The sequence below is a fragment of the Pogona vitticeps genome, chromosome 1 (assembly GCF_051106095.1).
Source record: "Pogona vitticeps strain Pit_001003342236 chromosome 1, PviZW2.1, whole genome shotgun sequence".
Classification (NCBI taxonomy): Eukaryota; Metazoa; Chordata; class Lepidosauria; order Squamata; family Agamidae; genus Pogona; species Pogona vitticeps.
The window spans coordinates 233,393,713-233,421,602 of NC_135783.1; the positions used below are offsets into that span (position 1 = coordinate 233,393,713).

General features: G+C 40.3%; 1 protein-coding gene across 9 annotated transcripts in view; it reads left to right on the plus strand.

Moving 5' to 3' along the window:
• SEMA5B (semaphorin 5B) overlaps positions 1 to 27,890 on the plus strand; it is a 506,649-nt gene that overhangs the window by 423,894 nt on the left and 54,865 nt on the right. For all 9 annotated transcript variants that reach the window (XM_072985220.2, XM_072985226.2, XM_072985227.2 and 6 more), the window contains 2 exons: positions 14,154 to 14,271; positions 26,590 to 26,771. In XM_072985220.2, the coding sequence (XP_072841321.2) occupies positions 14,154 to 14,271; positions 26,590 to 26,771 (300 nt within the window). The remainder of the gene's footprint in view (positions 1 to 14,153; positions 14,272 to 26,589; positions 26,772 to 27,890) is intronic.

A 27,890-nucleotide genomic window follows, 5' to 3' on the forward strand; every position in this document is an offset into this window, starting at 1 on the left:
TTTCTAAAATTGTATTCCCATTTTAGATCAATATATAAGCAGGGAGTGGGTTAGCACCAACTAGCCTAACCTGGTAGCACCCACATACGTAGCTCCAACAGGGACATCTGTAAGAGAGAAGCCTTAATGGGTACAGCTCTACATACAGAGTCTTTCTCATAACCCAGTATCTTGTTCACACATGTTTTTTGATTGCCTGGAGATTTCACATGTTCATTTGTATGTGTCAAGGCTTCCATCTTACAAATATGCACCCCGTAAGTGCAGACACCATAAGAGAGGGCTAGTCTGTGTGGCCAAACCCACACATGGCTTGAGTATGTGGCTTAATTTTTTTTTTAAGTGGGGCTGAGAACACTTTTCAGTTTCTAAAATGAAAAGCTGCCTGGATACGTTTTTTTTTGAAATGGTACATAGGTCCAAGTCATAGCATTTTTCTGCTACAGTAATTTCACTGAATTGTCACTCATGCCTTGTGTGCTTTCACACACACCGAACTAATCTCAGAGTTTGCCTTCTGATTCCCTTCCCACTCATGACTTCAGAAATTAATGTAATCAGTGAGAACAGAGTCACAGTAGCAGATGGCAAGGAAACTCCTAAGGAGCCAGGGTGCTGTTCTTATGCAAATATTTTTGGTAGCTAAGAATAAAGAGTGAGGGGCAAAATAACTCTTGTATTAGACAGATGAATTGAATTGTTTATAATCGGACCATTTCAGGTATATTCTATTACATATCAGATATGACATTTATTGCAAAGCAGTGAAGTTAGAAATGAGCATCTAGTGATGTTAATGCTCTGTCAGAACAAATCCCATCTGTTAAATTTGTTCAGGCAGGCATTTTCTTGAATCCCCAGTGAGTGTAACCAGGCTAATAGCCTGAAGTACAAGACCTCCTGTATCAACAAAACCTCAGACATTACCCTGGCAGCAATTTGTGATTACTGTAGCTTCGTTCTACCGTTATTGGACCTCTAGAAGATGATTAAAATTGCGACTAGGACATTATGAGGTTATAGTCCAAAGCATTAACAAAAGCAAGAAGGACCCTGAAAGCAAAACATTTGGTTGTCTTCTTGATTGCATGTTGAATATCTACTTAATTTCCTGAATTCACACAGATCTGAAAGGTACCACAGGGACCATCTTCTATGCCTATAGAAGGAGAATTTCATGAAATGAACAATGAATATTTAAAATGTTTCCAGTGGGTCATCTGGTTGAAAATATATGCCGTAGACTAGATTAAAATATATACATCTCTGACAGATTCCAGTTTGTTTTTATAACTTCATTATAAAAGGGCAGCATTCCTTTTGTGAACTTCTCTTGCAGTTAAGAAAGTATCCTATTTCTAATGCACATCCAGTGATTTTGGTAAACGTCCTTCATAGAAAGAGATTCCAAAATAGCCTTGAATCTTGGTCTTTGTTGTGTTTATCTATTGTAACTATATCTAGAATGTACTTCTTGATTATTGAACATGTATTAGGCTTGCGCTGTGCTGAAACAGTTGTAACATTTGCACTACCTTTGTGTAGAATGGGTTCTAGTTGATGCTGCATTCTTAGATGAATGATTCCCAACCTTGGGTAACTCATGTGTTGTTGGAGTGCAACTCCCAGAGGCCTTCACCACTAGCTGTGCTGAAGACTGGGAACCAGTACTCTAGATGGTCTCTGGTCACATTCACTTGTGGGGGCAAGGTGTACATATGGCTAGGCATGTCAGAAGTGAAAATTACGGAAAGATGAACTGAAACAAAACCAACAGGGGAGATGGATCCAAAGTACAGTGGTACCCCGCAAGACGGGCGCTCCGTTTGACGATGAAATCGCATCACAACAAACTTTTTGCGATCGCAAAAGCGATCGCAAAACAATGTTCCCTATAGGGGAATTTCACTTTGTGATGATTGGTTCCCTGCTTCGGGAACCGATCATCGCAAAGCAATGATTTTTTTAACAGCTGGTTGGTGGTTTCAGAATGGCCACCGGGAAAACACCCACTGTGTTTTCACACGGATTCCTCGCTGCACAGGCAGCAAAAATGGCCGCGCTATGGAGGATCTTCGCTGGACGGTGAGTTTGAAGCTCCTAGGAATGCATTAATCTGGTTTTAATGCGTTTCTATGGGCTTTTTAAAATCGCTTTACGACGTTTTTGTTCTACAGTGATTTCGCTGGAACGAATTAATGTCGTAATGCGAGGCACCACTGCATTCTTTAATGCTTGGCTACATAAACAGCACAATTATGTAGTTCAACTGAGTAGATTGTACCACTTTCTGACTATAGCTAGAGGGCTACATGTTTAAATACTTCCCCATGCTTTACATATTGTACTAGATATTTCCATTAATGTCAGTGACAGCAGCAAGAACAACTATTCTCCATGTTTACATTTATTTAAGAATTGACAAGGGCACAAAATGTTCGAGTATTTTGCCTGATTTTCTAAGTAATGGTGGCTAACTGCAACCATACCAGTAAAGCTTAATATAATACAGTACAATAAAAGAGCAATAAAAAAGGGTAGGTAATATATCAAAAAAGAACAACCAGTTATAAATCTGTTGCAGCACATATGTAAGCCAGTTTATAGACCAACATCCGAAACAAGGCTAGCTGTGCTTCATTTGGCAAGGAATTCTAGAGCCTAGAGTGGCTTTTGAGAATGTTCTGTCTCCAGTATCTCACAGTGTTTCAGATGGTGGTAGGATAGAAGGAAGGGTGTTTTCCAAGGATCTTAAAAACTTCAGTGGATCTTCTTTAGTGATAGGACTAGCATTGGATGTAGCAGTTTGGAAGCAGCTGACTTTTCTGAACACTTTTCAGAAACAACCTGGCATAAAGTATAATACTGTGCTCCAGGCTGGGTGTAATTAAGAGGATGTCACTGGGGGACATTTCATGAATGAATTAAGTAGGTTTTTTGTTTGTTTTTAGAGATGTAATTAGCAGCAGGATGTTCCTGCAGCAGTAGGGCCATGGGAGGCAAAGATGCAAGCATTTCCCCCTGCCAGGATATTGATGACAATTGCTATTGTGAAGCTGTTGTCTGCATCAGGCAGCCAGCCTAAAGTGGTACCATGATGTAAACAGGTGTTTTGAGTGAGTGTTAATTCAGGATAGTGGTGAATCAGACTTTCACTCTCCACTTATAGTCCTACTATTTTGTTTTCTCATATCTCCTGCTTAGCTTTCTAAAATTCTGCACATAATTTCATTGACACCAAGTTTACTTTTGTCCTAACAGAAAAAAGACTTTTATTAGAATTCTCCTTTCTGGAACAGATGAGGGAGAATAGTTCCCTATCTAGTCCATCATTCTCAGTGCTAAATTCCAGATACTGTGTTTCCCTGAAAATAAGATAGGGTCTTATATTAATTTTTGCTCCAAAAATGCATTTTGGGGGCTTATTTTCAGGGCTTATTTTCAGGGTTTTTTTTTTTCATGTACAACAATCTACATTTATTTGAATACAGTGATGCCTCGCTTGACGACGTTAATTCGTTCCAGCGAAATCGCTGTAGAGCGAAAACGTCAAACGAAATAAAAAAACCCATTGAAACGCATTGAAAACCGTTCAATGCGTTGCAATGGGCTGAATACCTGCTCCTATAGCGAAGATCCTCCATATGGCGGCCATTTTCTGGTGCCTGTATAGCGAAAAATAAGTCTTAAAAACAACGGGGGGCCATTTTCTTCAGCCGGCGGCCATTTTGAAACCCGACGATCAGCTGTTTGCTGATTGTCATAAAGCGAAAATCAGTTCCCGAAGCAGGGAACCGATCATCGCTAAGTGAAATTCCCCCATTTAAACCATTGCTTTGCGATCACAAAATCATGAAGCGGATTCATTGTTAAACGGGGTAATCGTACAGTGGGGCACGATTGTATAGTCATGTCAACTTCTGGTTGCTGCACAGAAGATGAAATGACTTGGTGGTGGGCGGAGTTTCACTTAACTGGGGTTTATTTTGGGGGTAGGGCTTATATTACGAGCATCCTGAAAAATCAGATCAGAGCTTGTTTTCAGGTTAGGTCTTATTTTTGGCCACATGACAATGGAAACTGTCTTCGGACAAATGCTGGCTCTACGGCTTGGAAATGGGGATGAGCACCTCCCCCTAGAGTCGAACATGACTGACTAAAATGTCAAGGGGAACCTTTACCTTTACTTTTTGTAAGTTCGTTGTTGAGATTCTTTCATTCATTTTTTGCTTCCAAGAGCAGCATGTAATACCTATTACTCATCAGCAGAGTGGTCCCTGTACCTGAGCATGATATATTTCAGTCTGTGAAATGCTGGTGAGGATACAGCATGCAACAAGACAATGTTTTGTTGAATGCATGATATTTGTGTTTCATTGTAAAATGAATCTCTAATGTGGTGTTAGCATGCTAGAAGGATACTTCTAATCACCCTATCATGCCTTAACTCTGGGAGAGTTTGCATAAGGAATATGGAATCTCATCAGCCTGAAGGACTGGTTTGGATAGGAAATGTGATGGAGCATAAACATAATGATTCCACAATTAAAATAATCATCATACAGTTTGCAATAATTTAGCTGCCATCAGGTTATGGAGATGCCCCAAGAGTCATGGACTGATACAATAGCTTACTCCTGGGTGTTGAAGTGGAATGATCAAATCCTACATAGAGTAGTAATTTAGAAGAATTACTTTGATCTATCTATTGTTCTGCAGTTTTGTTGCATAGGCCAGGGCCTTCTGTAGTCGAACCATTTACACAATGAATTAAGCAGTTTGACATCGTTCAAGGAAGTATCCATTGCTTCCTTTTGCTAATGAAGCCTTTGTACTCAAGCAGAGATCTTTACTTCTGCTGCTGCAAGCAGGGAGAGATCCTGCACTGACAACATCAGCAGAGCTTTATACTCCACCAGTGCTGAACAAGATCCTGGCCTTAGTTAGTTGGATTAATGGGGGAGGATTTTAATTCACTGAAAATATAGGCATAACTATTTTTTCAATATGCTTTAAAAACATTTAAAATTACTTTTAAAATAAGTATTGATAAATGCTGAAGATGTTAAGCACCATCATGGAAGAAGTGTGAAAAAGAACAAGGAAGGACTCATCTAAGATGATGCTCTCCTAACAGTTGTACATGTCTAAGAACATATGAAAAATGACTCATGCACAGATTTAATTCATAAAATATTATTAATATTATTAATTTATCCAAGAATAGCTCAACTGCCTCTTTAACTAGGACTTCTGTGATTTTTAGAGCTGTGTTCCAGATAAAATATTTTATTCTTCTATGTAGGCTCTGTGATTCACACACATGGGATCTTGTCTCTGGACAAAGCCTCCTTTGGAATCTCTAGAGCTGAGTAGCTTTTGGCAGTGACTTTTCTTCTTCATCCTCCATTGTATTAGCAGCATTTGAAGGAGTGTTCTGGAATATTTTTCTAATACTTGAGTAGCTTTTTGGTTTCTTTTGTTTGTTTTTTGTCTTTATTCTCAAAGAAAAATAAAGTTAGGAGGAGGAGAGTCTTACCCTAACTTCCACTATAGCCCAGTCTCCCACTTCTGCATTGGGTTAAGGTTCTTACGTTGTAGCTTTTTTGTTTTCAACACAAAAACATCTGTTACATTGACTTCTTGTCAACAGGCACTTCTGTTTCCAGACCTGTTCTAAATGCAGATATGGACAACTATGGCACAAGTGTAGGTTGTTGTTCTGAAGGTGAACATCATAGTTCTTCATTCCATGGTGCAACATTTTCCCCTCCTTTGCACTGGCAGATGTCCTGTGAAGGATACTTTCCTTCATCCAAACATTTTAAAGTTTGGACTTGATGCCCTTGAGTTCAAACTCATAGTATTCTTATGAGCACCAACATCAAAATTTTAGCAACAATTGGAATCCACAAAATGTCCCTAGTATGATTTTTCGTGCCATCGCAAATATGCTAATGCTCACCATGTTTCCCCTAGACTTCATGTCTCACTGTGTAATCACTGTCCTCTGAGTTGTTATGATTGACACTCTTTGAGATACCAATCCTGGAAAATTTGGGGGAATACTGTCACTCAACTTCAAGAAACTCTATCCATACTGGAGTCCATCCTCAATATCAATCTGTTATGAATATTCTTCACCATTGAGAGAAATGTGTTGAACATAGTCATCTGCCACTACTTCCCAACTATCAACCTCAGAATTGATGGGAGTTTCAGCATCTGCTGTATCTACTCCTTAGACTTCTCTTGATCCTCAGCATGTGACTTCTTCTTTACTAGTTAGAGTAACTTCTCTTTCAAACATCCTTTTCAGTGCAAATTGCTACATTGATTCAAATTATGCCTACAAATTTGACATCAATCCCATTGGTCTTCATTCCTTGCTTTCAGTCTGGGTGTCCACTCACTGTTCCTGAGATTGACACTGAGTTCTTGGATCACAGCTCAAGAGTTGGACCTCTTTTCCAAAGACTCTTCCTCAGATACTGAAGGCTCTTCTTCAGCCCCAGGTTCTCTTTCTCTTATATTTTCTCTAGCTCCTAGCTTGGCTTTTGTCTCTGTGACAAGATAGCAGATCCTACACCAAATAGATATTCTGAATGGTTAAATTCCTTCACCTTGAGGTTTAAAAAAAACACCACTGTCCACTGGTTCCAGATCTCATTTCCAGAAGGGTTCAGAACAGCTTTTTGAGTTTTTAACAGTTCGCCTGCTGTTATTGCCAGTGCTCTCACATCTCATAAAGCAGTCATGACTGAAACCATCTATCATGCCAAAAACTTAGCCCGAGACAGAGAAATTGTACAGGGTACAAGAAGCTGATGCTGGGTTTCTATTTCACTGTCCATTTCCTAACTCCAATATCCTTAAAGTGATCCAGACTAAAGGAAACGGAACATCTCCTTCGGTTACCAACCTGCCATCACATCATATCAACACTTCTGGGAAATGTTGGAGACTATCCACGCCACTTCTAGAAGATCATAAAACTTTGGCTCTTTTGTTCCAGCATGAAGTACATATTCTGGCAGCCTAGCAAATTCACTTTGATAAACATGTTGTGGATTTTGCCTCAAAGCTCACCACCAGTTTATTCATTTTGTTCATTTTTTGCAGTTTAGTGTGTTTCCTATTCATCTAGCCACAAGTGTTGACTAAGTGTATAGTACCAGTAGCAGCATACTTTCTTGTACATGTAATGATTTTCTCATATATCAGTGACTGGCAGTTAGTAGCAGATGTGCAACAACATACTCTTATCAAAATCTTTACTTCATACTTTATCTCCTTTGCAGTTCATGTCTTTGTGCCAATGAAATCAAACCACAATTTTGCCTCGGTGATATCGTTCAATATAAAGGAGCTTTTCTCAACTCAGAAGCAGTGCAAGCTTTCCTTCCACAGGGCACATGCTCTTGCCTCCCTAGCCTATTGAGTAGCACATTAACCTTGTTCCACTGTCCTTCCCTTCAGCCTCATCTCAGTTTCATGGCTTCTACAACCTCCATTGCTCCACTTGCTAATTGTCACAGGGGAACCTTTCATTCCTTGAATCCTCTAATTTTCAGCCCTGCTCAGTGGGGCTCCATTTCTCTCACACACAACTTAACCCCTGTGTGCACATGTGGAAACCCCCCCCCCATGCACGGTTCCGTTGTGACTGGAACCTAAGGGGTTGAACACAATCACTGTATGGAGGAGGAAGAAAGCTGCACGGAGGAAGACAGGGACACATGGCCCAGCTTAAAGGACTTTTCTTACCTTATCCAGTGCACTGAGTTACTCTGTTGTGGGCATTAGATGTCAATGTCTGCAGGGGCATGCCCTTTGAACATCCTCAACTTTTAGTAGATGTTGTTCTGTATCAATAGTCAAAAGGGTTCCTGTATGCTTTCCCCTCATCCTTTGGGTGATAGTGAAGCTCAGAGAGGACAGGGCCAATGCCATCCTACTTACCACATTATGACCATATCTGCCATGGTTCCCTAAGCTGTGCCTGAGGTCCCACTGCCATTTCATGAGATTACTGTGACAGCCAGATCATGTGATACAGAATGTGACATAGTTTTGCTGTCTGCAAATGGACAGATTGCGACTCATACCATTGTGCATTTATCCTCATTAATTCTCCTTCAGGAGGTGTTTCATATGCTAGACTGTTCCTTTGTTGTCATAGGTTCAGAAAGGTGGTTCAGAAAGGTTCAGTCAACATTTTGCAAAGGAAGCAGTGAAAACGTCTGATAGACCATGTGACTCTCTGAGCCATTGTCGAGGATGCCTGTAGCCACTCCACTCAGGCTCTGTCTTTCTGCAGTGCTCTTTTTAGGTGCATTCCTCTTCCATAGATCAGTAAACTTGTGACATGGCAATGTCTTTTATCTTTCTGAGTCATTATTGACTGGTTGTTCAGGCTAGAATTGGTACCTCCTTCAGCTTTAATACTGGCATGCCATTCTCTCATTTAGTAAGTGAGCTGGCGAGTACCCCATTTGAGTGAGTCATGGAGACCACAAAGAATGACAGGTGGCTTGCTTGTAACTGTAGTTCTTGAAGTGGTCATCTGTGAATTCATATAACCCCCAGTCTTCCCCACAGTCCTTTATGCTGCTTTTTCTTTTGTTGGCAGTAGGCTAGGGCTGAGGGAAAGCTCTTGGCCATTACTGGACACATTCAGTGGGGGGAAAGTTTCCACTAAAAGCTGCTCAGGTCTAGAAGATTCTGTAAGAGACCCTGCACAGGCATCAAACCCCCATTTTGTGAGTTCACAGATGACCACCTGAAGTTCTACACTTACAAGTAAGTAACCTGTCCATCTAAATATCCTGATTATCACTTCATTGTCATTTCCCCCTTGTCTTCCTCCTCCTAATTCTTTTTTTCTAGTCTGGATTTGTTCATTATGGTGGCAGCTAACTCACAAATAAATTGCCCATGAAATGGGCAGTTATCATGTTGTACTTACTGCACATTTGCAACTTAACGTTCTCCTAGAAACTCTAGTCACTCAGGCTTTGTCTTTGTCAGTCCACATACACTTAATCTATAAAACGCCAGTTCATTCTTCCTTAATCCTACAGTTCCTTTTGGGAAATGGGGAACATGAAATAGCATGTTTCATGCTATTGAAATAACCTCTTGTTTTATTTTGGAATTTATAGCCACTGCTTTTACCATACATTTTAATTGGCATGAAAAATCTGGAAACCAGTTTATAAATTTAATGTGCCATCCTTTGGATTCATAAAAAAACTAAACACATTTTTTAATGGGCAGTATGATACTTCCCAAGTGCATGGCCTGCATTCCCTTCGCATATGGTTCTTCTCTCATGAAAAAGATAATTGAACTGGAATCATTCTAAATGAACTTGATTTCAAAATTCAGAAGGTCAAGTAGGAAATTGGGTTTTTTTAAAATTTCTCCTTCACTTGATGTTGTCTTCTTATCTCCAGAAACCATGTAATTCTGCCATAGAACGTTAGATTACCTCAAGCTTCAAGACCATATGGCAATCCTTTTTCCCTGTTCTTCCATCTGTCTACCCCTCTCCCTGTGTTTAAGAGCTGCTGTCATTTCACATCGTCTAGAAATGGACAGTCATTCCACTTAGAGCAATATGAGCTGGCACTACATGTAGTATTGCTCTCCAGCCAAAACTACACTATACAAATCCCCTTCAGTGTCCTTGTGCTAGTAATCCCAGGGTTATTTCTATACTATTGCCTATTTCTGGCAGATTTGACTGGTTTGAGCTGCAACTGTATGTTTCTGTTTTGTTTAATATTTTTCTAGGGGTATCATAATACAGCATCATTGCCTTACTCTTTTATTAACCAAGATATGGTAGCATGGCATGCCTAAGCATAAATCAAATGGTATAGATTTCTCAGCTGAGGAAGAGCATGTTGGGAGCTAGTAAACAGCAATAAATATGTCCAATAGGACATACAGTGGTGCCTCGCATAATGATTTTAATTGGTTAAAAAAAAAACGTTATGTGAAACATCGTTATGTGAAACACCATTTCCCATAGGAATGCATTGGAAACCGGTTAATCCATTCCAATAGGCACGGATTGCCGTCCTTAAGCGAAAAAACCCATAGGAAACATCGTTAAACGATACAATGTTTCCTCCATTGGAATGTATTGAAGCTGACTCAGTGCATTTCAATGGCTTTGCGAAGTCAATTTTTGCAAATTTAAGTGTGTCATAAAAGGGTCAAAATGGTTTTAAATGCTTGGATTAGCTTCTGCACCCTCTAAAACGGATGCAAAAGTTAATTTGGCTTTGATCTGACTTTTCGTTAATTTATGGTGAATTTTTTCCCCAACTTTTGACAGCTGTCAAAATCTGACAGCTCCATTGGTTCCTATGGGGGAAGAAAAAATTCACAAAAAATTAACGAAGACTCAGCAACTGTTCTAAATGCATGGATTCGTTAGAGAACCCCCTAAGTCGTGAGCAAACCTGATTTGGCTTTGATCGGACTTTTTGTTAATTTATGGTGAATTTTTTTCAGCCCATAGGAACCAATGGAGCTGTCAGATTTTGACAGGTCCATTGGTTCCTATGGGCTGAAAAAAAAATTAACCATAAATTAACGAAAAGTCAGATCAAAGCCGAATCAGGTTTGCACACGACTTAGGGGGTCCTCTAACGAATCCAAGCATTTAGAACCCTTTTTGACCCTTCTAAGACACTTTTTAAATTGAAAAAAGAAACATCGTTAAGTGAAGCAAGGGACCTAAAATCGCATTCGTTATGAGAAGCATGGTCCCAAACTTTGCTAAGCGAAAATCGCCCATAGGAAACATCGTTATACGGTGCATATTATTTTCTAAAAAAACACATTGTTATGCGAATTCATCGCTAAACGAGGCACTCGTTAAGCGAGGCACCACTGTATTTCTGTCAAATGGCAGAAAGGAAATCAAGGTTTGCTTTGGAATCCAGTACAAGGCAGTACTGTGTCCTAATGCAATGATTGCAGAATAAACCTAACGATTTGTAGTCCATTGCCAACTAATGGATTTCAAAGATTGTATATAAATACGTTATATCTCATTGCATTTGATTTTGCAGATATTGAGGCGGAGATGTTTCCATTATCACACTCTTGGCTTGAATTGAAAAGAATCTCATTTCCCTTCTTTAGCTTGTATTCATTCAGGGTTGTTGTCTTCCTTTGCTTCCAAAATTTAGTTGAAAATCGAGGTCTAATTGATATTTCTGAAATCTTTCCAAGTTTTTTAGAAAGGAATTATGCAGCAGTTAATTGCATGATTCAAAATCAATAAATTTATTGCCATTGTAAATATGTACATAGTATACCCATACAATAAAATTCACACAGACACCCAGAGACCAGATCCACATGCACACACACAAAGAAATCCCCAAATACTCCCCACCCACTAAAAATCCCCCACTTAAGAATACAAACATCTACACCACAGGCCAAGTAACACTGTCCAACTATTCACTACTGGTGGTCTTTAAGCTCATTATTAAATGGAATTATAGCTCTGGGATAAAAACTATTCAGAAACATATGGTCCGAGTCTTAATTGTTCTGTATCTTCTCCCAGACGGCAACAGTTCAAAAAAGTTGTAAGCAGGATGGGAAGAGTCTCTCAGGATGTTGTGTGACTTCCTCAGACAGCAGGATGTGAAGATGTACAATTGATAGTACAATTGTAATGGATTAGCCATGGAAAAATAGCTCTGGGTCTTTTCAATTATCTGCATCTGTGTGCTGGTCTCCTGGCCTGGCCTGTCATACCTGTGAAAAACAGGCTACCTGTTCCTGTCCAGAACTTTCAATATTCCCTTCCAGTAGGCAAAACTAACTGGATAAGATTTGATTCTGATGTCTCCACGGGAAAGAGTCTCAGTCTTTTATTTCTCCTTGGAACACCCTCTCCATCTCCCATAGAACTGTTTATTCCCACCATTTGGGGAGGTGCAGGAGGAAGCGGGATTACTTATCATGGAGAGAATTAGGGCTGAGTCTTGAATGAGACATAAACGAGCAATAAAAAGAAGAGAAACTACAGGTTTCCCTCTTTGTCCTGTACGGATATGGCCTAAATCTCTTCTAGCTATCCTTGCCTGTTGTTAGGCAAGCTAGTGTAGATCTAAATGGAAAAAGCAAGTTTATTTTTCACATGGTAATTTTACTTTACAGCCTTGTTTGTATTCTGTAGTCATACTGTTCACTTCTGTATATGAAAATGTAAAAAAGGAAGGGCAAACTAGTGCAAATAATAACTGTGTTTTCTACAGAAATCCCATGGGAACTACATTGAGCAGCACTTCTGTTCAGTTTTAAAACATTCGACACTGCGTTAGCTAAAGTCAAAAGTGATAATTCTAATTAAGAAATGTTGTTAACATTGCTTGACTAAATATGATCCAGTTTGATCTTTGACTTTACTGGCCCAAATCCTGTTGCTTACTATAGTAAATTGCACTAAAGTAGCCCACTGAATCAATGGGGATTTAGTTAATCAATACCAGTAGTGCCATTGATTCAAATGGACCTTCTCTAACTGTGACTTAATTTAGTATACTGTAGTACGTTGCAGTTTAGAGTTGATCCATTTGAATCTATGGGATGTATGGAGGAGTGGACTCACCAAATCCCCATTGATTCAATGGGCCAACTGTTCAATTTACTACTGTGAGCAACAGGATTTTGGCCACTGTTTTGAACGTATTAAGCATATTTTTGTTTAACAAATCATAGAATGTCCATTCATAGATAGGCAATGACACGCAAGAACAGAATGACCATTTATAGACAGGCGATAACATGCAAGAACAGAATGGCCATTCATAGACAGGCGATAACATCCATTGTTGAGCACTGCTGAAAAAGGACTGGTTCTGTGTTAAAGGTAAAGGTAAAGGTTCCCCTTGACAATTTTTGTCCAGTCGTGTTCGACTCTAGGGGGCGGTGCTCAGCCCCGTTTCCAAGCCATAGAGCCAGCGTTTTGTCCAAAGACAATCTTCCATGGTCACATGGCCAGTGCGACTTAGACACGGAACGCTGTTACCTTCCCACCGAGGTGGTCCCTATTTATCTACTTGCATTTGCATGCTTTCGAACCGCTAGGTTGGCGGGAGCTGGGACAAGCGACAGGAGCTCACTCCGTCGCGTGGATTTGATCTTATGACTGCTGGTCTTCTGACTCTGCAGCACAGGCTTCTGCGGTTTAGCCCACAGTGCCACCACGTCCCTGGTTCTGTGTTACTTTCAAATTAATTGCAGGAGATTATATTGTGAATGTTGCAATTGTTTAAAAACAAAAGCCAGTGCTAATAATGTCTTAACAGTGGTGCCTCGCATTACGACGTAAATTCATTCCAGTGAAATCGCTGTAGAACAAAAACATCGTAATGCGAAAATAAAAAGCCCATTGAAACGCATTGAAACCTCTTCAATGCGTTCCAATGGGTTGGAAACTCACCGTCCAGCAAAGATCCTCCATAGGGTGGCCACTTTCGGTGCCTATGCAGTGAGGACTCTGTCCCAGAAAACAGCGGGGAGCCATTTTATTTACCCGGTGGCCATTTTGAAACCGCCGATCAGCTGTCCGAAAATCATCGTTTTGTGAAGAATCGGTTCCCGAAGCAGGGAACCGATCATCGCGAAGCGAAAAACCCCTATTCAGACCATTGTTTTGCAATTGCAATTGCAATTGCAAAAAGATTGTCCTAATGCGGTTTCGTCGTAATGCGGGGCAATCGTAAAGTGAGGCACAACTGTACACTCATTCTCTAGCTTGTGTAATCTCTAGGTGTTGTTTCATTTTCACAGGGGGCATATTATAGGGGAGAAGGCTTACATACCATTATTCACAACATCACATGCTCTTTGACTGCATTTATGAAGCAGTTCTTTGTCATCCCTGGACTTTGGAAGAGAGTGGATTAATATGTTTTTACTTTGAAGAGGAGTTGTTATTACCTTATTTTGGTCATCTTGAACCTTCCTTGCAGGTGGAACTCCCTTTTAAAAGAGATTTGTTTCGGCTGCCGTAGCTCAGCTTAATTGACAGCTGAAGATATGCACTTGAATAATTTGTTTTAGAGCTTTCCAACTGTGCAAGAATACCAATCTTTTTCTCCTTCTGCCCACAGTGAGTGCCTGGGAGCAAGGGATCCATATTGCGGCTGGGATAAGAAGCAGAAGCGATGTACAACCATTGAGGACAGCTCCAATATGAGTCTGTGGACCCAGAATATTACTGAGTGTCCTGTAAGTGGAAATGTCAATCTGTAGTGGAGAAATGTATGATCACTATTTCTCAGGACTGACTATATGAACTCTTTACACAGTAGTTGCTATATGCGAGACATCAAATCCTCACATTGCAGCAGAAACGTCAGTCAGGTAGCTGTTGTGGTCATATGTCTTCCAACACAACATCTCTGTCATCCAGAGAGAATGGATGAGAATCCATAATATTTGCACAGAGAGAATCCATACTATTTGCACAGTTCCCATTTAAAAATATTCCTGCTTGTGGTGTGGGGACCCAGCCACATGATAGCAGCAATTGTACCAGTGTGCTTTGCATAATTTTCTCCTTAATTGCCAGTCATCCTGGTAGCACATCATATGGCTCCCCACTCTCTGTGGAACTGCAGTTGGTGTTAGATAAAATAGAGGGTGAGGATGAGGATAGATTCAAGCATGTTGCTTATTGGGTTGTAGTAATTTTAGCTTAATAGTTTACTTATATGAGAAAGGTTAAATGGTTTCAGACACAGAGTGTTGGCATAGCAAAGCCACAGCAAGATGATGTGTTTGCATGGTTCATATGGATAATGGAAACATTTGGCAAAGTGGCAAGCAAGATTTCTTCTACTAACCTATACCTATGCAATGAAGAAGTGTGTATTTGTTTTTGCCACGGAGTAAAAGGAGGCTGACATCAATACAAAAGTGTGCAGTGGCATTCCTCCTTTTTTAAAGCAGGTATTACAAAGAAATATTTTTAACAGAATATGATAATTACATTTAAGTAGTTCTAGCTGCTTGCTGTTTTCTAAAATGGAACATGTCTGAACTAGGTGGGTAGCTACAAGCTCCAGAAACAACTCTTCATTTTGAACAAGACTTCCAGGGTAGGAGGAGGTTCAAGCAGGTTTACCCACATGCACTCCCCCCCTTTTGATAATATGATCCTCTGTGATCATGCAACTTAGAATGCTGATCCCTGAGGTTGCTTAGGGTTACATCTGCCAGTTTGGTTTTGAAGGCGCAATGCTCAGGTGATGACTCTTAGAAACTGGTATCCAAGCTTTTTAAAAAAAAATCTCCTTGGAGCATTAGTCATTCTTTCAGCCTATCTTCTACTTGGCAAGCTTATGTTTTCAATTTTTTCCCCTCAAGCTGATTTTAAAGGAGAGTCTGTTTATAACCTTCCTGTGCTCTTCTTGAAATATAGCGCTTCTTGACTGCACATGCTGTTATCTCGTTCAGCCTAATGCCTGTCTGTTGATAGGTGTGTGAGGTGTTAATCCTCTGCTTGAAACATGTCTGCTCTGGCCTTGTGGGAAGCTTCCTCCTCCTTCTCAGTGTTTCAAGGTCTTTGAAAATAGCCAAAAATAGTCAACTATGAATCCTTTGGTCCAAAAAAGATAGAAGGAATATAGAAAGGTTTGTGTTTGCTTTGGACTTTAATAGGCAGGCTGGGGCATTTCACTTTTTTCTTGTTTACTGTATTCTCAAAGATACGAATCTCAGAAATGTATACTCAGAAAGTCAATGAGAACCTCATTGACTAGGAATCCCTGAGATGTATACAGTACTCAGAAAATTAACCAGAGCCCTGTTAGAGCGTGACTGATTGTGGTATAGTTCATACATTTCTTTGTGGTCCCTTCTAGTTTCTTCCCATATTCCGTGTGGGTAGCAGATGGTGACACCAAACAAGAAATTAAAAGACGCCTGCTTCTTGGGAGGAAAGTGATGATAAACTTAGACAGCATCTTAGAAAGCAGAGACATCGCCTTGCCAACAAAGGTCTGCATAGTCAAAGCTATGGTTTTTCCAGTAGCGAGGCATGGAAGTGAGAGCTGGACCATAAAGAAGGCTGACCGCCAAAGAATTGATGCTTTTGAACTGTGGTGCTGGAGGAGACTCTTGAGAGTCCCCTGGACTGCAAGGAGAACAAACCTATCCCTTCTGAATGAAATCAGCCCTGAGTGTTCACTGGAAGGACACATCCTGAAGTTGAGACTCCAATTCTTTGGCCATCTCATGAGTATTGACTCCCTGGAAAAGACCCTGATGTTGGGAAAGTGTGAGCGCAAGAGGAGAAGGGGATATCAGAGGACGAGATGGATGGACAGTGTCATCGAAGTGACTATCATGAATTTGACCCAACTCCGGGAGGCAGTAGAAGACAGAAGGGCCTGGCGTGCTCTGGTCCATAGAGTCACAAAGAGTTGGACACAACTTAACAACTAAACAACAACAACAAAGCATATGGGGACAGGATTGATGTGAAAACCAGCATGACCATATGATTACTATTTCTATCAACAGCAGTATCTTGTACTGAAAGTTCACTCTTTTGTTTGTTTTTATATTTTTATTCATTAAAATTAAAATTGAACTAAATCAGCAATAAATCTCAGGACAAAATCTTCGAAAGAGGGAATGTAATTCATTGAAGGACAGTGACATACATTGATAAGGCCTCTTTGGTTCCCCTCTGCATTATATATCTTGCACAGCAGCCAGTAAAGGTCCCTTTAGAACCCGTCAACTCATCAACTGGCAGTCTTCATGGATTACTTCAAAGTGCATTAAGTCTTAATTGAATAGCACTGATGTGCACCCTATGTAGCTATCTCTTTAACCATCAGCAGGCGGTGAATTATTTAACTCTGCTGAAAGGAAGACTGTGGTCAAAGCAAGGGGAAGGCTGGATGGTTGAGTGATTTAATTGTTTTGGCTTGCTGTATGGTTGCTTTTTTGCTGCACTGTGACTGGAAGTATGCAGAATACCTGACAGGCATGACTGCTGTGTAAAAAGAGGCACAGGGCTGCTGCTGCAGCATGCACTCTTTGGCATGTGTGCATTCTAAGCAGGCTGGAAGCTCAGAAAAGTGCTTATATACATTTCAGTAATTTTCAATCTGGGAATTGATGCTAACTTATTAAACTAATCTCTTACTCCTTCTCAGGACAGTTCAAAGCAAGTTACATGGATATCCCAGCTGGCCTCTGTGCCAAACTTCAAATTGTACTGTTAAAAAGTTTACAAATCCAGATGTTAAAAAGTTCTTGTGTGAAGTACAGCATAGTTTTCTATGCAGACCTTCACCTCTTCCAGCCTGGATCCTTTTCCCTGGTATGGGTTCAGTTCATGAAACCCCTCCTTGGAATCCTTAGTCACAGTGGCCTTTATGGGGGGCATTGCATTGTCATATTGGCAGAAGAGCTTAATGCTCTTAAAGCAAATCATTTTTGCTGGTATGCAGCCAAGTTGGTACTATGGCCAGATATAAGATTCTTGCCCAAGATTGTGTCTGATTTTCCACCTTGTCAGGATATTCTATTTCCTGTCCTTTTCCTCAACACTAACAGAAGAATCTACCCACATCTTGGATGTGAGAAGAATGTTGGCTTTCTCTATCCAGAGAACAGCTCCCTTCAGGTAGTCACCTTCACTTTTTTGGGGACATATTTTATGCCTAAGAAAGGACAGGCAATTTTGACTGAAAGGTTTCCAAATGGCTCATAAAGGCAATCATGCTGGCTTGCCAACTGGCCAAAAGACCTCTCTGTCTGACGCCACTAAAAGACATTCCATCGTGGCAGTGGACACTTTACTTAAAGAAGGGTCTCTTTACTTGACTTGTATCCATCAGGAGCCTGGTCTCAGCTGTTCATTTACAGCCAACACTACCGTTGGGATACCAAGTCTCATATGGATGATTCATTTGGAAGAACAGCTCTGTCTGCAGTGCTCTAGTGCATACAGGTGCCTACTTTCCTGCCTCTGCAATGTTTCCTGAAAGTGAATTTCCTAGCCTTCATTCCTTAGTATGAATGCACAGAGACCATGAAGAACAAAAACTCATTGCTCACTGGTAACATTTGTTCTTCAGATAGTCTTCTCTGTATTTCATATGACCCAACCTTCCTCCATTCTTTGACATCTGCTGGCAACTAAAGTTCAGCTGTTGTGTCGTATGAAGTTTTGAACTGAATGCCATGCAGGGCTACTGCCAGAACTCTCCCTCCACTTGGAAAATTCTGGATTCTGTGAATACTGTACACTGCAGGCCTCTCAAAGAACAAGTGTTACAGGTTATGAGTCTGGTTTTGTTTTTTTGTTTTGTTTTTTGCTTGTGTTTTTGTTTTTCCTCCCACACTCAGGCAAGATCACTGTGACTCTTACCAGCCCCTTCAACATAACATGGAAATGCAAAGCAACATCCCCTTCAGTGAAGCATGCTGTGTCGAAAGCCAAAGAGGGAGAGAGAATTTCTGATGCATTTGGTATTCTTAGCAGCTAGTATTTCTCACTTCAATGCTGTTCAGAGTAATAGTTTCCAATTGGCTCGGGACCAGGTTAACTGAAATAGTGCTTCCTCCATTATCTATGTATCTACCTGGACAATAAGCGCTTAATTGAAGGTATAGCTCCAGGTTAATGAGGCAGGTGACTACAAGACAGCTGGCTATTTAAAATGGTAGTATCCTCTCAGTGAATTGCCATCCCCATGGAGGCTTGCTTGGCACCCACAGTTGCAATCAAAATTATTCAGTCCCCTTTGGAATCAGGTTTATTGCCAAAATTTACAGACTTTCAGCTGTTTAGAATTAACAAATCAAACAAGAAATTGAAATGGCCCAACACAATGAATGCTTCAAATGGTTTCCCCAAATTCAGTTGAAAATGCAACTCTTAATGAATTCTGCGGTCTCAAAATTATTCAACCCCCTTCATGGCAAGCTCTTTATTACTTAGTAGAGCACCCTTTTGCTGCTATGCCCTGCTGCAAATAAGAAGCATAGCCAGACACCAGCTTCAGGCAGCGTTCCTGAGGAATCTTAGCCCTTTTCTCATGACCTCCAGTTCAGTAATATTCTTGGGTTTGCATGCTGCAACCGCCTTCTTGAAATCCCACCAGAGATTTTCTATGAGATTCAAGTCACGTGACTGTAGAATCTTCCAGGACTTCTTCTGCAACCAAGCCTTGGTGGAATTTGAGGTATGCTTGGGATCATTGTCCTGTTGGAAGGTCCAATGATGCCCAAGCTTCAGGTTCCTCACAGACAGCATGATTTTTTCTCCTAGGATTTCCTGATACTTCAATGAATCCATCCTGCCTTCCACATGCTGCAGGTTTCCAGTGCAAGAGGATGCAAAGCAGCCCCAGAGCATCACCAAGCCATCACTGTGCTTAACTGTAGGCAGAGTGTTCTTTTAAGTGTATGCTTCAGTTTTCCTCCAAACATACCACTGATCCATTGGGCTGAAAAGTTCCAGTTTTGTTTTACCGCTCCACAGAACAGAATCCCAAAACTTCTGTGGCCGATTTATCTGATTGTGAGCATATTGGAACCAACTTTTCTTGTGTTTTTTTGGGTCAGTAGTGGTGTACATCTCAGGCATGGAGACCTTTTGTGTTTAGTATGCACCTTGCTGTGCAAACTGAAACCTCAATGCCTGTTGCCACCAAGTCTTGCTGCAGGGCTTTTGCTCAATCTATTTTCTCAGAAATCTGGTTGCAGCCATTGAAAGCTTCTTTTTTCTGTCCCTTTCAGGTAGTGTAACCACTGTTCCTTTAACTTTGAACTTGCAAACTACCAGCAGTGTCTGTAGGAACATTCAGTGCCTTTGCGATCTTTTTGTATCCTGTTCCTTGCTTGTGAAGGGTGATGATCTCTTCTGTTAACTTTTGGGAACATTCTTTTGACTTAGCCATATTTCTAACATGCAGTCAAGTGTGATCCTCACCAAACCCTTAGCCGGTTCAGGGATTTCATGTGTTCCAGCTCAAGCACCCCTGGTGTACCCAACAAAGCCCTTGATTTGTTGCATCAGGTGTGCTTAAGGGAACACCTGTTTTGCTTATTTGTACTGTTGTGAGGGATTCCATTCAGGGGGTTGAATAATTTTGAGACTGCATAATTCATTAAAAGTTGCATTTCCAGTTGAATTTGAGGAAATCATTTGAAGCATTCGTTGTATTGAGCTATTTCAGTCCCTTTTGTTGGATTTGTTCATTGCAAACAGCTGAAAGTCTGTATATTTTGACAATAAACCTGATTTGCAATGGAGGTTGATTAATTTTGATTGCAACTGTACATTATGGTCTTTTCAGTGTTAGAATGAAAATCTGTTTATTCTCCAATGTGTTTTGAGAAACATTTTAATGCTTTTTGCATGTTGCTGTTGTACTACTGCTTTTATTTTATTTTTATGTGCTTTTTACTTGTTGCATGTTGCCTTTATCTTGAATTTTTTCTGCGCTATTTTTAATTGTTATTCCTTGTTCATAATTTATGTTTTACTGTACAGTCCATCATCAAGAGCACTGGCTTTTGGACAGCCTGAAATATATTATATATAAGTAAATTGTGGGTTTTTTGCCCCTCTTTATGTTTCTTCCACAACTGAGGTTGTGGGGTTTTCAGAGCATTTTGCAAATATACTGATTTTGCAGAGTTTAGATCATTTTTCTGCTGCTTGACCTCCATGTTTACATTTGTACTACATGGGAAGTAAGCAGCTGGTTGAGGCCAGCTGGTATCTGCAGATATGCTTAGTCATTTTATCACTAACAACATTAATATTATGGTTGGTTGTTTCTCACTCCTTATAACTTCCACCAGCTGAAATTTATATTGTTATAATATTTATTTATCTCTATGACTCTCTGGTTTATGGACTAGCATATACCAAATGTTCTCAGTTGCTTACAGAGAGCAAAATAAACAAACTTATGGTGAAACAGTCAAATACAATTTATACAACCATTATGAAATCATAAATCAAACTGAAACAAAACAGAAGAAAGTGAACTTTGCAGCAAGAGATTAATTTAAAAACTTTCTGCCCGGCCTTTCCATCCTATATAGGGCACTCAAAGTGCTGGTAATAATAATAATAATAATAATAATAATAATAATAATAATAATAATAATAATAATAATAATAATAATAATAATAATAATAATAAACAACCACAACCACCACCACCACCACCATCAAACTTTCATCACTTGATAGTGATCATATAATATTGCTATTTTAACTCTATTCCATTTAGTTTTTGGATCATGCCACAGTGTATGGACAGAGCTGCTCATTTGCCAATTCCAAATTTCATTTAGATATCTTCACTAAATATTTGCACTGTGTTTAGTCGTGTTTCTATCTCCATGGGACTTTTTGCATATAGTTTTAAGTCATCCATGTATAACAGATGATTGATTTTTTTTCCTGTTTGTTTTGAAGTATGGTAGCCCAATAGAGTTTTATTTAAAATTATTGCCATGGGGATTAGTGAGATATTAAACAGCAGTGGTGACAAAGAATGATCCTGAAATATTCCTCTGTGGCATGGCATGATTTCTTCACTATGGGCTTTAAAATAGTTTTCCATTTTTCCATGTTTTTCTTTAAGAGCTTCTGAATATTTTTACTAATCCCTAACATTTTTAGGCAAATGTTAATCCAACTGTGTGGCAATGAGTCAAATGCCTTTTTATAGTCTATCCAGGCCATGTTAAGTTTTGCTTTTCGTCTTTTTGCATTCTTCTGCGTGCCGCTTGAATTTTTAAAGTTCACTCTCTGTTTGGTTGAATGTAGGAAGTTTTCAGTTAAGTAATTATATATTGGTCTTGCAAGTGCTCCTTTAAGGAGCTTGAACATTGTTGGAAGTCATGTAATTGGTCAGTAATTACTGGGGATCGTTGTCCTTTTGATGATATTTTATTATTGGAAATGTGCGGCCTGTTGTCATCCAATTTTCAGTTGTAGAATTTTGAAGTACTGTTAAATTGCACTGCTATACATTGATGGACACTTGGTAGATACCTTAACCAAAATCTGTGCAGCTCATCTGGACTAGGTACAGTCCAATTTTTCACAGCTTTTACAATATCATCCATTTGTTTTCCTTGAGTTTCTTTACAAATGTCTTTAATCCATGGGTGTTTTTTTTATATCTGTTATATTCTTAACCACAGGTTAAAAATCTATGCTGTATTCCATTTGAGAGTTTGGAGGTAACTGATTAAAAGTAAAAGATTGGCTCTAAACAGTTGCTTATGATGAGGAGTGCTGCTAGTTGTTACAATTGGCTTGTAGCTATAATAAGTGACACTTTAGTTGTGTTCATACACTCCTACGTGGCAAGGGAATTAGCTTTGTTGTTTGCATTTTATTAATATTTCCAAGGTTTGATATTAGAACAGGCCACTAAATGGAACCAGAGCATATCACCTTGTATTTTTGGATTCAAAGGAGAGCAGTGAAAATTCCTGGTGTTTAAAAATCCTGTGAGAAGAAGTTGAGGAAACCTAATACATTTGCTGAGGAGAAGTTGCATGGGAAAACATAGCAACATGCTTTTTTTAAAAAACACACAATAAAAACAGACTGCTTCTGTCGGGCTTGAGTGGCAGGATGGGAGTTTTTTATTTATCAGAATGAGAAACATAACAATTGATCATATAACTAATTATCGCCGATGATGGAAGACTGGGATGTACTGGCGTAGAGATTGGCGTAGAGACATGGCATTAATCTGTTGGGAATGTTTTGCTTCTGGATTTCCTTCACTTAACAGGAAATTAGACATTAGGTTGTATGTCCCCCGTACAACTTTAAGATCCTATCATTTCATTTCTGCACCATAGTTTTCATTATAAAATGTTTGACTGTGCTAGATGCTACATCTACTCAGCCCCATAGCAGGATTATTTTAAAGTCTTTGTAACAGTCCTATTGAATCAGGTTTTGCAAAGCCCTTGCTTTGTTTTCTAATATCGGTGAGCGTACATTAATGGTTGTCCTATATCTCCATGAAGTAATCCCAAATCAGCGAGCCAGCAGGTGCTTGCTTCCTTTTTCCAGACAGGCAAAAATACATTTGTCTTTTCAAAAAGACATGTTTGTAACCCTGTCCTCGTGCCTTCGACAGTACTACAGTGGTGCCTCACTTAACGGTGATAATCCGTTCCAGGAAAATCGCCGTTAAGCAAAAACATTGTAAAGCGAAAAAAACCCCATTGAAACGCATTGAAACCCCTTCAATGCGTTCCAGTGGGGTCAAAACTCACCGTCCAGCAAAGATCCTCCATAGGGCAGCCGTTTTCGCTGGCTGTCTTGCGAGGAATCCGTCCCAGAAAACAGCGGGGAGCCATTTTGTTTACCCGGCAGCCATTTTGAAACCACCAATCAGCTGTTTTAAATACGTCGTTTTGCAAACAATCGGGAACCGATCATCGCAAAGCAAAAAAACCCCATTTAGACCATCATTTTGTGATCACAATTGCGATCACAAAAAGATCGTCATAATGCGGGGCAGTCGTAAAGCGAGGCATGACTATTTTATTATCATTTTAAAAGGTAAATTACATTAGTAACATTGGCAAGACTTCTGTCTCTGTTTCTCTTGAGAGCAGGAAAATTAAAGGGCAAGAAAGGGGCTTTGCTTATATAGATTCTTGTAAGATTCAAGAGACTTCAAGGACAAATAAGTTGTAAAAATACATGTTCATCATCGATCTCTACAAATGGTGGAATTGCAGTCTTGAAGAACAGCAGCAGAGTTTACTTCGGAATCAGAGTGAAGTAAATCTAAACTTTTAAATTCTGTTATTCTTGTGTGAAATTGAAGGGATGGGAAACACAGAAATGTTCCTCCCCCTGGAAAACTCATATGTATTGGGGAAGGGCTACTTTACAGAGAACGTGTTTCCCTAACCAAATGATCTTATTGTATCTCTTCCTATTTCATTAAGCTGTTATGGTTTGAGAACATAAGAAATAACCTGCTAGTAAATGAGACTAAGGGTGTGTACTAAGGGTACTCCAACATCTTTCCTGTTTTTGTCTAGCAGCCAAACAGAGGCCTCTGCAAATTCCACAAGCTCTCTAGGAGCTGGTAACTGAAGAGAGCTCAGCATCAAATTGCCTTAAACCTGGAAGCTGCATCTAGCCAACATGGCAAGCAATTATACATAAACCTTTCTCCTGTGAATTTTGTCTAGTTCAGGCTTGTCCAACCTGCGGCTCGAGGCCCGCATGCAGCCCAGCGCAACTTTTTATTTTTAAAGAAATTCCAAAGTTTCAAGTTACACTGCAGGTGCTTGGGGCTGGAATGTGTCCGGGGCATGTCACAACAGTAGAGGGGGAGAGAGGGAAGGAAGGAAGGAGTGGGAGGGGAGGGGAGAGGGGGGCTGCGTGACTGCATTGCGCTGTCCCCATTCATAGGTGGACCCCCTCCCAGCCCCATAAAGCCACCGGAGTCAAAGCTGGCAGCCTCTGCTGTCTGAGATCGCAGCTGCTGGTAAGCACGCTTGGAGCGGGGCTGCGGAGGATGGCTAGGGCTGCACCCCTCATGTGGCCCAAACCAAATGCAGGTGTGGCCCAAACCAAATTTTCATCTTCTAATGTGGCCCAGGGAAGGTGAAAGGTTGGACACCCCTGGTCTAGTCCTTTCTTAAAGGAACCTCAGCTTGCAGCAAGATCTGTAAGTTAACTGCAGAGGCAGGAGGTTTGTCTGAGAAGAGAGAGTTATGACAGTATAAAGGATTTCTCTCTTAACCAGGAGAAAATTATGCTTATGAACCACAACTCCCAAAATCTCACTCTAAAGTAACTTTTCCAAGTGTTGTGCTTAACATCTGGAGAACAAGAAATATGTATTGGGTGGATGCACCCAGTTTTCTTCAAAATTACAGCTTAGTTCTTTGTCATTTTGCTATTACTCATCTTAACTAGTTTGCCTTTTTTTCTTAAAAGAAGTACTCCAGCTGACTGCAATTTGAAGCAAAATGGAGCGATCTCAGTGCAGCACTCCTTTATATGCTTATTGTTTGTACACTACTGAATTACAGTGTGGTGAAAACAAAGCTTTGGAACAGATGTTTAAAGTCCTCTGACTACAGAATGATGAGCATAATGACAGACCTAAATTACTTCCATGTCATTTCTCATAATCTTGAAATGAGGGGTGACTGCTCATAGGACGTGTCAAGGGAATGCTTAACTGTGCCGGGGGGGGGGGGGGAGATGAAAGCAGTATTTAGGAAAGAAAGATTTGTAATCCTATTTATGATACTAATTGGTTGTGTGCTTCAGATTTGCCTTCTGGTAAGAGATATAATTTTTTCATACTCTAACGGGGTAGAGAAAGTACTTTCCTCATCATTACCTGCTGAAGGACTGCTCTTGGGGTAGTGTTTATCTTGTTTCACTTTATTTACCAACATGGATATTGTTATTTCAACTGAGGGGTAAAGGCTTCTGCTAAGAAATATTGAAAAAAGCTGGGTGCTATAAGGCAATGCTTTTGTCATGCAATCACCCTGCCTTCCTTAGGAATTATAGGAGTGTGTGTGGTCCAGTTGATGTTAGTTTTTTCTGCAGAACCCCCCTGTGTTTCCCCATTGCTTTTTCCATTCCTTCTTACTACTAAATAAATAAATAAATGGAGGCAAGACAGAGTAATTATACAGAGCCTCTTGATTGGCAGCACATTACCTTATTACCTTGTTTCCCTGCATGTCCACTATTTTATGGGTAGAAAAATAGTGGACATGCATGGAAGAGATGAGGGAAAAGGCTTTTTGAATAGGCAAAATCAAGGTTATGTAAAGCAAGGTTCAAGAACATGTGGTCATCCAGATGTTGCTGAACCACAACTCTCACCCAAGCCTGAGGAGGGAATTGTGGTCCAGCAACATCTAGATGACCACATGTTCTTGGACCTTGCTTTACATAGGGAAAGTAGGTGAGAGTTGCATTCCACAGACATGGAGTGCAACATGTGTCCCATGTCTGGAGGAAAGGATTTCCTTTTTCTTCTTGTCATCTTCCTTTGTGCTGTAGCATGATAAAAACAGCATCCCATGGAGCGTGCACTTAAGAGATGCATCAAACAGTGCAGTGATGTTGACTACATTCAAGTGAAATGTTGGAGCCATAAATTGGAATGTTGCCACTAGTTTTTGTAAGCTGCGGCTGAAATGAGAGTTCAGAAGCAAGCTGTACAATTGATTCATTTTGTATAATCAGTCATTCCTGTCAGAGTTTGATCCTGGCACCATCCTCCGGATGAACAGGACATGTTGCCTGTGTATTGAGGACTACCGGGTGTCTTGATTTATGCTTTCCTAATTAGGTCTGCTTGTCTTCATGGGTTAGATGCATCACTTGAAATCCGAAGGCAAATATTGGCATGGTATTATCATCTGAAGGGAGTGAGAAGATTCTCAGGCATCTCCATGTCTGCACTGCATCTTTGCTTCTGTAAACAGTGGAGGCAAATGATGTGTAAACTCACCATGAGCCTTTCTCTTTATTCAAATTAGGTGAAAAATCTGATGGTTGATGGGCGATTAGGGCCCTGGTCCCCATGGCAACCCTGTGAGCACTCAGACGGAGACAACACAGGCTCCTGCATGTGCAGGTCGCGATCCTGTAACAGCCCTCAGCCTCGCTGTGGAGGACGTGACTGTGACGGAGCCAGGATAGAGATTGCAAATTGCTCAAGGTAGTTACTTGTGTATGTTATATTTAAGCATATTTGTGTGTTTTTATGTAAAAGAGGGACATTCATCTGTTGTCTGCCATTGTGTTACTTCTTGGTCAAACATACCCATGGGTGGGAAACTTTTCGCACTTCAGATTATTTTGGCACTACAGCTCCTATGATCTCTTACTGTTGACCATGCTGGCTAGAGCTGCTGGTAGCTGAAGTCCAAAACAACTAGACAATCCGAGGTTTCCTTTCTCTGCCACCGAGTTCTGAAACTGGGAGGGGCTACCAGAAAAAGTAGCAATGCCACTGCAAAACTCCTGTGGTGCAACTGGTGAGTGCTAGGAGTGACAGCCCTGCTCAAGGTTATAAGGGGCCACTGCTTCTCAACTTTATCTATCTCACAGGTTGCTTATGAATGATGTAAAACAAAGGAATCATGTATATTGCCTTGGTATCCCTGAATGAAAACATGATTATTTTAAAAAACAAAAATAAGTAACACCCTGTCACCAAAAAAAATTCTGAAGTCAGCAAAGAAATAATTTCCAATGTCACATACTCGTCATATAGTACTTAATCTGGAATAAATAGCATCCTTGGGTTTATATCTTCTAAGTATTAACCAGCCTTGGAATTGTCACTGCACTTCAAAAATTCTTGCAATTCACTAGGATGTTAGTGACCAGAATGGGGGGTAGTGCAGTAAGCATCTGACATGTGGACATTTGTCCAGCTTTTTCATTGTGCCCTGGGCAGCTCAGAACAACTAAATTATAAACGTACGAAGCAACCTTATGTCATTGGTGTATCTAGCTTAGTGCTCCTTAGCCTTGACTGGCAGCAGCTCCCTGGGGCCACAGGAAGATCTCTGCTGAGGTTTATGTAACTGGAAATTCCAAGAATGAAATCTAATACATTCTGTGGGCATGCTAAAGTCTAAAGCAGGGCCAAATCAGGTGACCCATAAAGTATGATACCAGGAAAAGGGAGGAGGAGAGGGGGTTAAATGTCTGCTCCAAGCTAAATCATATCCCCACCACTACCCCCCCCCGCACCCTGGTACTTTGGTGTAAAAGAAATACTAAAGGGGATTCTGCTTAGGGATCTCATGGATCTTATCTGCTTTGGTCC